An 11,798-nucleotide genomic window follows, 5' to 3' on the forward strand; every position below is an offset into this window, starting at 1 on the left:
ATTCTCATAAAAATATAAATTGCCCTTTATACTCCAGTGACAAAGTCTAGAAAGTAATTAGAAAGTAGAGGGTGGAAAAAAAACATGAAAATTGTCAGTTTTTGTACCTAAACTTTGAAATCCCTGCAGGCCTTAAACGGACGGTTTAGCAGGGTGCACTTACAGCTTCGACAGTTTTGATGCACAAACAGATTTTCGCTCTGGATCTTGTTGCAAAATTGTGTTGCATTTATTGAAAACATTTATTTATTTATATTTTTTGCAAAACTTACAGAACTCCATTTTTAATTTGAGAGGAAACTAGAAAGTTTAGAAAGATGGCAGAAATCCTGCCTTAAATAATCAACTATTGTGAGTACGTGTGAACCGTATCGGTGTTATTGTGTCGTGGAAAAAATAAAAGTATATATTTGGGTTTAAATTTCACTTGGTGTAGACTATCCAGTCAAGTGGAAGACGGGGAAAACACTCAGAGCTTCACACGCAGTGAGGAAAAATGTTTGTAAATGCAAACAATGACCCAGCAAAGGCATAGGATCAACAAAGTGAAAATCATTAGGTTTGAAATTCATATGGCAAACATTAGGGGGTCAAACTCATCTGACTTCATGGGCCTTATACACCCCAGTTTGACTGTAAGTGGGCCGGAGCAGTAAAAACCACCAGTAACTTTCAAATTACACCTCCAAGACTTTCCATTTGTTTCAGTGTAAGTAAGCACAATTTATTTTTAAATGTTTATATTCACCGAACCTTCCATTTGCAAAGTAGATGATGAACAAGAAATAAAATATGATTTTTTTAGTTTGTTGTGAACAATAGTATCTTATTTGTAGGCTCAGATCTAAAACCACTTTGGCATTCCATACATTTTCACTCTCGTGCAGTGATGCTGCTTTCGCTGCATAACAAAGCAAATAACTGGAATTATTAACGATTTCTTTGGCATTTTCACACTTTGCAAAGCCATTCAGTGTGGTGACATTTTTCACATTCTAATAAATGCAACAAACAGTTCAGAAAGGCCTCCAACCAAAAGCACATTAGCCACTGTGTTTAAATCAAACAGCAGGTTCTGGATGCTTCGACGGTGTGATGAGCTCTCTGGAGAGCAGACATGCTGTCATCGTTCAGCCGGGGTGCCATGTTAACCCTGACTGATGATAAAATACATCTAAACTGTGGCAGTAATACACATGTTGCATATATTGTAAAATATTTGCATAATTGTTCCCATTATATGCTTTTAGAAATTCATAACCACAGACTCTTTCACCACGTCTGTGCACTTGGATTTTGAGTCACATTCATTTCCCCCCAAAACACAGAACATATACATGTTTTAATGGATTTCACCAACAGTATTATGGCTACTCGTGTTTCAAGTTCTCCTTTAATATCATGATAAAAATCATTGCTGTGAATTTTGTTTGCCAAAAATAATGCTGGTGTGAAACTATTAATGTCACGGCCCTAATTTGGATCCTGATGGCACTCCTCTTCCTCCTCTGTTTAAGCAGTTAGGCTATTAAAGGAGTGATCAGACGCTAAATTATTTTAAAGACAAACAGTTATGATTTACAGTTCTCCCATCAGAGAGCGGTGTGGTGGCTATTGTGTGATGCGTAGGGTAGATTTGTATGTTAGTCTGATTTTTGGACAAGTCTAAAAAGGAAATTATTGTATTGTATTGTATTGTATTTCAGCAACTTTCAAAATATTTGAAACAGGAAGCAATGCTTTATTTTCATATTAAAAATGGAAGCTGGTACATTTGAAAAGAAAAGCAAAACTTGTCGTTTCTCTCGGCTCTTTTCTTTGCTGAGAGATAAATGAAGATGCACAGCCTCTCTGCTGATGTGCTGACCGTGCCCATCATTTAACCCTCTTCAAAGATTCATCCCTGCTGCAGAGAGGCAGTTTAATGCCATCCAAAGGACATGCGCTGTAGTGCAGAGGCAACTAGTGAATTTGACACAATCACAAAATGCTCGTTATGCTGATGTGATAAATGATTAATGATGAAATGAAAATTTACCACAGCGACAAACTGATCATCAGAGCCTGCTTTAGTTTCACTGAACATCAAATAGCAGCGGACGCCGAGTGTGGGTTATTCTCACAAAATGCATTCATTCAAAAGCAGATTAAACAGAAGCGATCAGCTGATTTGTGCAGGTGAGAAAATACAACAGGACAAAGCGAACACAATGACTCAAGAAACAGCAACAATAAACACGGGTGACCAACAGACAATGGGCAGGCAGAAATCCAAATAAACCAAAATAGCCCCGATACAAGAAGTGAAATCATCAAGGAAATGTTTATGTGCCTGTTTTGACAAGGAGGAGGAGGGATTGAAAACTGAGCATTGGATTTACCTCTCGTGGCTTATCTGAAAACAATCTGAAGCAACCAGCGAAAAAACGCAAAAAAGTTCATCTGTGTTAATCTTAAAGCAGCTGAAAGTTTGAAATATTTTTAAAACAATGATGACTTTAGATTAAGTTAGATTCACGTTTAATCTCTTCACACAGGAGATTCCATCATCTTTACTAATGCTCTAAGTAGTTAATAAATAAAATAAATCAGCACATCACTGTGAAGCTGAAGTTTGGCTCCAGAGTGAAGCGTCACTGATGGTAAAGGATTTCACCATTTTCACCATCGTGACACTCTGATAGAAAATTCCTCCACAATCACACATGAGCGCGGAAATCCTACAGTAACAACGGAGAGAAAGTGTGTGTGTGTGCGTGTGTGTTCCTGAGATACAGAAGGAGAACAAATGCTAAATGTCCAGGTGCCCTGTGTCCTGCAGAGCCACACATATTTGTGAGTGTGTTTAGGTGTTTGCTCATGGATTGCATCACATCTGTTTATGTTGGTGCTCTCCATGATGAATGAATACCCAGATGGAGGCTCCTGATATTAACATCTGCTTCTGTTTTCATGTATTCAAAATAAATGTAACTTATTTAAGTTTAACGATCAAGACGAGCTTCTGCAACAGCTGTGAGAAAAATGTTTCTGGTATAAAAGTGATGAGAGCTTTTTGGAAGATTAAATATTTGTTTCAGGAGATAAAACTATTCAATATGTTTGTTGTGGGTATAAAAATAAACTCATTCAACCACACAAGAATCAATCCTCAGGTGGGCTGCAGAGGTGATCAGGCGCCACCCACTGGACAAAAACTTTAATGCAGAAAGTAAAATCTTTAACTACACGTTATTTTTCCTAAAGTATGCTACATTGCTATATTTTTAAGATTTTGCCTCCTAGTTTAGACGATCTGTTGCTGAGCTTTAAAATAATAATACTTATATTTTTGTGTGAAAAATCACATCTAAAAACTGTGATTGCAACAACTACAAAAAAAATTCTGAATATTATTTATCTCTTTTAGACAAAACTGATTTATATGCTTATTTAGGAGCTTTACTTCATTGAGAACAATAAAAACGGATTTTATGAATGTTTTATTGAACCAATTCAACAGATTATGGAGTAAAGCTCCTTTTTTTAACATTTTTTTTTTAAAATAAACCATTACATAACCTTTAAAACTAGAAGTAAAAACACTGAGTCTGTTTCTGTTTGAAATCCTAAACTGTCAGCGTGCATGTGGAGCAGTAAGTTAATTTCGTGCTAGTGTGTGCACCTTAGGTTTACAATAAACCCTTCATGTGTGCACGGGTACAAGCAGCCGTCTTCAGTGTGTGAAATGTTAATGACAAGAAGATGCACATTACTCTGTAGCTTCTTCATCCCTGAGTCTGACTCTGCCGTCACTGCAATGGAAGAAACAAATGAACTACTCGTGAACTTTTTAACATGAACAGATGTAGAGAAGAAATACAGTTCATCATAAAGATCTGTTACCTCAGTTTTTGTTTGTGAGAGGATAGCTGTTGAGAGTAAGCGGCGATGACACAAAGTCTGGAGATGCCTCAGAAACAACCTCGTGGGGCATCTGAGTGAGAAAAAAAAGACTCTCAGGATAAATGATGAAAGAGACAAACATCTCCTTTCTGTAATGTTTGACCAAAGAGGAGGGCTGACCAGGACTGGAGGAGCCATGAAGAGGTAATTGACGGGGTAATGCATCAGATTCAGGCAGGAGGAAGAGTACAGATCTGCATAGCGCATGAGCTGGCTGGCGAACAGCGTCTGCCTGGAGCCGCTGCGCAGGAGGCTGCCCATCTGGCCATATGACATGTCCATCCTGTAGGTCAGCAACTGCAAGTATAAAATAAACAATGCAGTGGCTTAATGGCACACATCACATCGAACATTTTAAATGTTGATGAGTGAAAATATACCAATCTGACTTCCTGCTTAGTCCAATTTAATTCTAAGAAAGTTTACTTTTTTGGGAATAGACTTCTTATAGACAGAGGGAGTCAAAAGTCATAATCTACCTCTGACGTGTTGATTTAAGGAGATTCGTGTTACGCTCAGGAGCGTGCAGAGGTTTCCCTGCAGTCTTGGAGACCACAGATATTATCTGTTACTCGGTCATTAGTGTTACTGTCCTTCTACAGTTTTCATAGCAGAGTGCAGTTGCTGTTGTGTTGGAAATCATGTTGCACCATGAGTGTCCATGGATGGTAAATTTCCACAGAGGAAATGTGTCAGTGTACAGTTCAAGTCTCTGGCATGAGAGACACATTCCAGGAGCATGTTCATTCTTGCTCATTCAGGGATGATTTCTTGTTCAAAAACAGCTTCATTTTAACCATAAACTTTTTTGTACTGTTTTCTTTTATTCTGTCCTTTTAGCAGTAGACTGTATATGAAAGCTAGACACAACCTCAGGGTCTGAAAACTAAAGCATATTTTGAGGTGCCTTAAACCTGTATTTTTTCCAAAGGCCAGCAGGGGGCATCACCACCAGCTGGCTACAAGTCAGAATGTATAAAAGTCTGTTGTAAAATGACTCCCTGTTCACTTGATTTATGACCTCAGCAAACACTTTTATTGTTAACACTCATGGTTATAAGTTTTAAGTCATACTGAAAAGTTGATTATGGTCTGGTTTATGGAAAGATTGGGTATCCTTCAGTATGACACACGAATGAGTTACATCCTCAGGTTTTTTTGTAGCCAAACTCACCTTTTGCTCCTCGCTACCACTTTTGAACAGCCTTTGGTGGACTCTGTTCCATCTTTTTCATACAGTCTATGGTACTGGGCGTGTCAGTGTAATCGGGGATTGTAAAGAGACTCCGAACAGTTTCCATAAAATACAAATCAGCACATGATTTCAACATCGAAGGCAATTTTATGTCTTCCATACTGTTAACATGCCAAGACCTGTATTTACTATTAAAAAATACACTTATTCTGTGAAGCTTAACATTATGGGTGACTTGTGCCAACTAGTGCTGCAACTCTGTGACTGTGGAAAGTTACTCAATACTTTAAAAAGTGTAGTTTTAACCATATGTAGAGCGAAGGAATAGAAACACTGTCAAAGTGGTGAAGTGAACTGTAATGGTGCTGAACGACAGTTATGCTGCACAGACACATTTGGGTTTTCTTCTGCTACAATAGTGAAGCATTGCTATCGTAGTGGTAGATTTTAGAAGTGCATTTATGCATTTAAAATGACATAAAATGTATTCCAGGTATATCTCAGGACATATGAGACATATTTATTTCATGGTGGTGATAATTTAGCTCCCATGCAGGACTTTGAGCTTTCAACATACAGAGAATGAGGCAGAATTTGAATCCAAAAAAGCATTTCTAATACCAGCTGAAGGTACAGTGTAGGTTGTACGAATGCATTGAACTTTACGCGCATCCACAACTAAGGTGTGGGAATCTTTAAAATACTGTGTTGTGGTGTGCAGAGCTCACCTTCATTCTCATATGAATGGAACCGATGTCACGATATTCTTGACTGGTGGTGTCTGGGTGCCTTCAAAAGACACATATAGAAAAATGAACACGTGCTATGTCACTTTATCTAACTGTGTCACATGTAGGAAATGAAAAATCAAATGCAAGTCTTATCAGCATTAGTGTTAGTGAGTAAATACGCAGCGAAGAGTTCTCTCGTTTGGAATCTCAAGAGCTGCAAAACATCAACAAACTTGTTTAATTTCCAGTAAAAATGCATGAATTAATAAAACATTTAAAATCTTACATATGGTTACTGAATAAAATGTTAGTCTATCCCATCTATTCATGACACAAGATGGGATTTTTTTTTTCCAAAACTGGGGCTTGTGGGTGCTTGTGCTCCACCTGCTAGCCACATATAGAACCCTGCACCTTATGAGAACATGTTGATTATTTCATTGGGTTTAACTATTTTAAATTATAGTAATGGTAAAGCTCACCGATCTAAAAACTGCAGATCTGAGTGCCTTTCAAATCTAAACATATCTACAGGAAATATACCGAAACAAAAAATAGACTCACTTGTTAAGTTCAGCTAAGTAGAGATCAAGACACTTGAGCTCCTCAAAGATATCTGAAAAACCAAGTATTGCATCAAAACCATGACACCACAGTAAAACAGCACACAACGAGCGGATCATTGTTCTTACTTTTCCTTTCCTCCCACACTTGCAGCTCTTTGGTGAGCTCAGGAACGACCAGGAAAGTCTTCCAGCCCTGTCGCTTCTTAGACTTCAGGATGTCGCCAAAGATGTGATCTCCGACATAGAGGATGTCCTTGCCTATGACGCCCAGCAGATCACAAACAATGTCTGAGGATCCTGTAACCAGAAAACACAAGTTAAGCAGCTGAACTGAACAGAATTGAACTTTACTAATAAGGACAAAATAGTCGAAGGAAAACTCAGTGCTGTCTCACCTCCTGAGTAGACTGTTCCATGCTGGAGGTCACCGGTGTATGTCCCGATGCGAAGCTTTCCTGTGTTCTGTGTATAAAAAGGAAACAGATTACTGGAAACTGTTGATGCTCAACATTGTGATGCAACTCTTCAAACACTCTTTCACACCGTGTCCACTTGTCTCAGCACAGTCCCCTCTGCAAAGAACAGCGGCTTTTTGGTGTCCACAACGACAAGGTCGAAATACGAGCGCCAGCTCTTTCTGGGGCTTCCAGGCTGGAAGGAAAAAATTTTTTTTAAAAATGTCATTCTCATGATTCTCTTTAGAGGACAGAAAGTCCAACCACAGTTGAAGATGCCTTACCTTCACATTACTTTCCAGCAGGTATGTCATGATGACCTTGATGAAGAAGGTAAAGTGTAAAATATACAGTTAGAATGATTTAAAAGGCAGAATGATCATTTACAATGATCTCATAAACATTAACAGGCCGCTTCATTAGGTCTACCTATTCAACTGCTTGTTAATGCAAATATCTAATCAACCAATCACATGGCAGCAACTCAGTGCATTTAGCTGTGCCAGAACCCAGAGAAGCCAGACTGCTTTGAGCCATAAAGGAAACAGTATCTCAAACTTTTGGCTTCAACATTCAGACTCAGAATTTGTTCTCCGAGGAAGGGCCTTGTTGAATCTATGCCACAAAGAATTGAGGCAATTCTGAAGGAAAAAGGGGTCCAACCTAGTAATAGCAAGGTGTAGCTGACGATGGGGGCATTAATTTTCCTTTGTAGTTGGAAGGTTTTAGTCATGGCACACTCACCTCGGTGTAGTAGTAGTCACTGTTAGTGGCGAGGAAAACCTTGGCCACCTCTTTGATCCGGGTGAGTAGCACAGGGAGGTTTGGCTGTAAACATTTATACTTTCAGTGTTTCAGTCTGCAAACATAAACTCAGACTGATAATCTTTTCAGTTTACTCACATCTCTGACAACGTATTTCTCCAAATTCTTGGTAGTTAATTCTTTCAAGGATCCCTAAAAAACAGTTTGAACATTTTGTAATTTTGAGAAGTCCACACATTTTCTTTGTGTTTAACATTGCACTTTGGCGGGTTTTGTGAACTCACTGTATCATGAGTGTAGTCCACGGCATCTCGAACATCCTGGAACATGCTTCTGTACGACATTAGCAAGTCACCGTGCTGGAAACCTTTCAGGAGGCTGGAAGAGTTTAACACAGGTATGGAAGGGACAAAGAGTTTATTCAACAGTGAATATTTCTCCAAGTCTTGGTGGGATGATAGTTTAATATAATATGGATAAAATATGTGACTTACTTTGTGTATCTGGTACATCCAGTAAAGAAGTCAACCAGGCAGGCATAGAGATAAGTCTCTGCAGGGTGCATATAAATCGTAAATTGTTTATAATGCATAGGAAAATTTGAAAAATTGTAGAAAAGCAAAGACGCTAAACAAAATTTACACAAAGTATAGCAGAGTGCAGGATTTTATACCTGAAAGATTGAAGAGAGTGTTCAGGATGTAAAAGCGATCAGTGTCGTCTCTCTGGATGAACATGTTCGGGTAATATTTGTGAATGTCTTCACTGTGGCACAAAATGATAACACGGATCAATGTTAACAACCCAGATGCACTGACTGGCTGCAGAGAAACAAAAACATTTTTGCAGACGTGCGTGAATTTACATCTAGTTTGTGTAAATTCTTAGCTTTGAACTCACTTGCTTGTACTGACTGCTGCGATTTACAAGCAAAAAAGAAGAAGTTGACAGCCATTTCAATGAGACAATATAAAGGCCAAAACAAAACTACTCAATTTTGAGATTCTTTTTTCTTCCTTGTCTGTTGGATATCAATGCAAACCAGTGTTTATTCAGTAAGGTAATATCTCATTTTCATATTTAAAAGGAAACCTGATGTTGCTTTTTTTATAACAACAAAAAAAAGGTGGGACTTAATTACACAAGTGAGACCGCTGATGTTGATAACTGTTTGTTGACATTGTGTCTATATCTATCAATTTTATGCTGACTTGATTTTTTTAAAACAAGTTTATGGAATTACAGCCATGTTCATACACATTCCCCACTGACAGCTCTTTGTACCTCCTGTTGAGTTTCAAATATAGTTATGCACTTGGACCAGGACCTCACCTGGCTATGAAACTGTCAGGGAGCCCTCTGTCACAGAAAATAGGGGACTGTGTATAAAAATTACTGTAATGTAATTTTTTAATTAAAGCTGAAAGTTTATAAGTTAATCACATCTTGATTGTTTAATATAAATTTAACTCTAGTGGTATATATAGAGGTGTATATTATTACTTCATAATATATATATATATACATGTGTGTGTGTGTGTGTGTGTGTGTGTGTGTGTGTGTGTGTGTGTGTGTGTGTGCGTCAAGCGTGCGTGTGTGCGTGTGCGTGCGTGCGTGTGTGTGTGTGTTGAATCCAACTGGCCCAGCCTTGCTTGGGTTTTAGTCTTTATGTTTCTGTCTCTTTCTCTCTGCCTGTCCTCACCTCGATGATCTCTATCATTCCAAACAGTACAAAATAGATTATACAAACATTTTCTTTACTGTATTCACTTGTTTCCAACTTTACCCTTTGAGGAACTGAAAGCCATGACTGCAGACTAATATATTTCCATTTGAGTCCACCTTCAGGAGGTTCCCATATGTAGTGTCAACCACTAAGCCACTGAGGGGGAGAAAAGGGGAGAAGGTTTATCAATAATAGACAAGAACAAAAAAAAAATATAAGAAGAATTGATTGGCTACTTCATTGTGGCGTAAATCGACTTGGAACTAACCGAGTGGGGAAGCTGGGGTCGTACTTGTAGCGCAGAATCTCATGAGGGTATCCAATGGACACCATCCTGTCTCGTATCTGCTCAAAGCCCAAGCTCTCGTAGTCGGGAGACGTATACGCTGCAAGCAGAAATGCACACAGCAAAAGCATGAATACACAATCATCCACTGTTGTGCAGCTTGTTTGAAAGGAAAGTCAGAAACTAAAATGAAGAATTCAGCACAGAGAGTTCAAAATTATGAATGAAGACAACATGTAGCATCTTCAGGGTGATTTAATATTTTATACACATGCTGTAAAAAAGATGATAAGCAAAATATAGTTTAAAAATGAACAAATATAGATTAAGTACCTTATACTTCATTCTGCTCAGGGAAGGGTTTTATCCTTTGTTAAGTAATAATGACTTTATTGGTAGGATACATGGTATCCTGTTGGTATCTAGACCATTATACACTCTATATATTGTACTATAGATAAATAGGTGGCAATTTTTTAAAAGTGTGCAGTAAACATAAATTAAACAACCAAGTTAAAGTAAAAGTAAAAATGACGTTATTATACAGTTATACATAAACTGTACTGTTCTTGGCCAAGTGTATCAAATGTAAACATTGTATAGCTGACATAATCACAACACTGCAAACTTAAGGATTTGTAGGTAAATAATAATCCCATGACTCTCTGTGCTAGACACAGTCATGTTCCTCAGAAAGCAAGGAGAAGTACAGATAACTCAATATCAAATAGAATAAATAAAGATGATTAAACTTTTTTTTTTGCTTTTACTTACTTGCTAGCGTGTAGTCCATGTCGAAGCCATAGCATTTAATATTTTCCAGCGTCAGGCTTCTGTTGACAAACACCCTGTGATCAAACAGAAACACAGCTGAAGGCAGACAGTCATAGAAATTCATTTTTTATGCACTATGGTCAATTTGATGTTTTCATTTATCAGAATGGGTTTCCTAAGGTTCCGTTTGCGTCTTGGCTTTTTGACATCAGGTCTGCCCTGAGATGTGGATTAAATGAATCTTCAAGGGGCAGAAGTCATTTAGTGTGTGAAGCTATGATTTAATTTCTCTTTTCCACCAAAGAAATTCAGAGACTTCCATACTTAGTTTGAACCTATCCTACCCTTGAAGTCCCTCAAGTCAGGGTGGTGCTGGGTGGAGGCTAAAGATGTTATCAAAACCAATGTCATCACAGATGTTTGAAATGACTGCCAAATACTTAACATGGTGTATTTTGAACAACATATTAAAAATAATCATGACGTATTTTTGTCTGTCATGTATTTTCTACATCATTTGCCCCCAGATGCTACCTTTTAACCACACAGAGCAGGGAGGCCTGTCTGCAGCACCAGGATGGCCCAGTCTCAACCTTTCCTGACAGTTCATACATATAGAGTTGCTGTAAATAATTAATCTGTAAGCTCTTGTTCTGTGAATGTGTTTCTCCTGAGTTCCACACAGAAAATAAAAGCTGTCAGCGAGGGAGTGTTTCTGATGCAGGAGCACTTACTGACAGGAAGCAGCTGAATAAGCTGATGATTCAAATAGTTGTGTAGGTTAGAGTGCAAACTTTCAGAATAGAGAAATAGGTCAGAATGTCAGAAAGCACTGGAAGTTGTGGAAATATACCAGTGGATTTTTTAAATTTATTTTTTGCAATTCATTGTCTAACTTATTATATGAGCAACAGTATTCTTATGATGTATAAATACGTAATTAACTTGTGATCAGCAAAAATGCAAAGAAAGAGCTGAAACTGACGACTTTTCTTTTCTTTTTTTGTTCTTTTTTTTTTTAAATATATTGTAAAACCTTAGAAATTCTGATCGTGGAAATTCATCTTTAGGTTAAAAAGTGTTTCAATTAGCAGCAGTTTACATATTCGTGTGCAATATTACCCCAGTTGAACTTACTTTTGTTCAAGGCGCCTCTTCTTCTCCTCGGTGGAGATGCTTGTGTCCATTGCCTCCATGGTCCACACCTGCTGATGTGCAGCTCCTCTTTTCAAAGAGGTATTTAAATTCTCAAATGTACCCAAAACTTTGTAGGCGTGCCGCTGAGCGTCTTCTCTGTTTTTGTGCACATGTTGAAACCCCTCCTTTTGACTAAGTGCTCATTAATGACGTAAACG

At 38.0% G+C, this 11,798-nt stretch overlaps 1 protein-coding gene across 2 annotated transcripts; it reads right to left on the reverse strand.

Moving 5' to 3' along the window:
• Positions 1-240: 240 nt before the first annotated feature.
• Positions 241-11,739, reverse strand: nt5c2l1 (5'-nucleotidase, cytosolic II, like 1). Of its 2 annotated transcripts, none has more exons than XM_005934583.3 (18): positions 11,581-11,739; positions 10,444-10,517; positions 9,652-9,769; positions 9,444-9,539; positions 8,331-8,422; positions 8,152-8,209; positions 7,942-8,035; positions 7,796-7,849; positions 7,637-7,720; positions 7,177-7,212; positions 6,981-7,088; positions 6,833-6,899; positions 6,564-6,734; positions 6,436-6,487; positions 5,869-5,929; positions 4,066-4,242; positions 3,886-3,976; positions 241-3,794 (listed from the first exon to the last, which is right to left on the reverse strand). In XM_005934583.3, the coding sequence occupies exons 1-17, from the start codon at positions 11,637-11,639 to the stop codon at positions 3,887-3,889; spliced, it is 1,491 nt and encodes a 496-aa protein (XP_005934645.1). In that variant the 5' UTR covers positions 11,640-11,739; the 3' UTR covers positions 241-3,794; position 3,886. The 2 variants fall into 2 exon arrangements, with proteins under 2 accessions (XP_005934645.1, XP_042081694.1); XM_042225760.1 differs by lacking the exon at positions 11,581-11,739 and adding an exon at positions 11,178-11,552.
• Positions 11,740-11,798: the final 59 nt, after the last annotated feature.

This window comes from Haplochromis burtoni, unplaced genomic scaffold (assembly GCF_018398535.1).
Source record: "Haplochromis burtoni strain Fernald_Lab_line unplaced genomic scaffold, NCSU_Asbu1 Contig_182, whole genome shotgun sequence".
NCBI classification, from domain to species: domain Eukaryota; kingdom Metazoa; phylum Chordata; class Actinopteri; order Cichliformes; family Cichlidae; genus Haplochromis; species Haplochromis burtoni.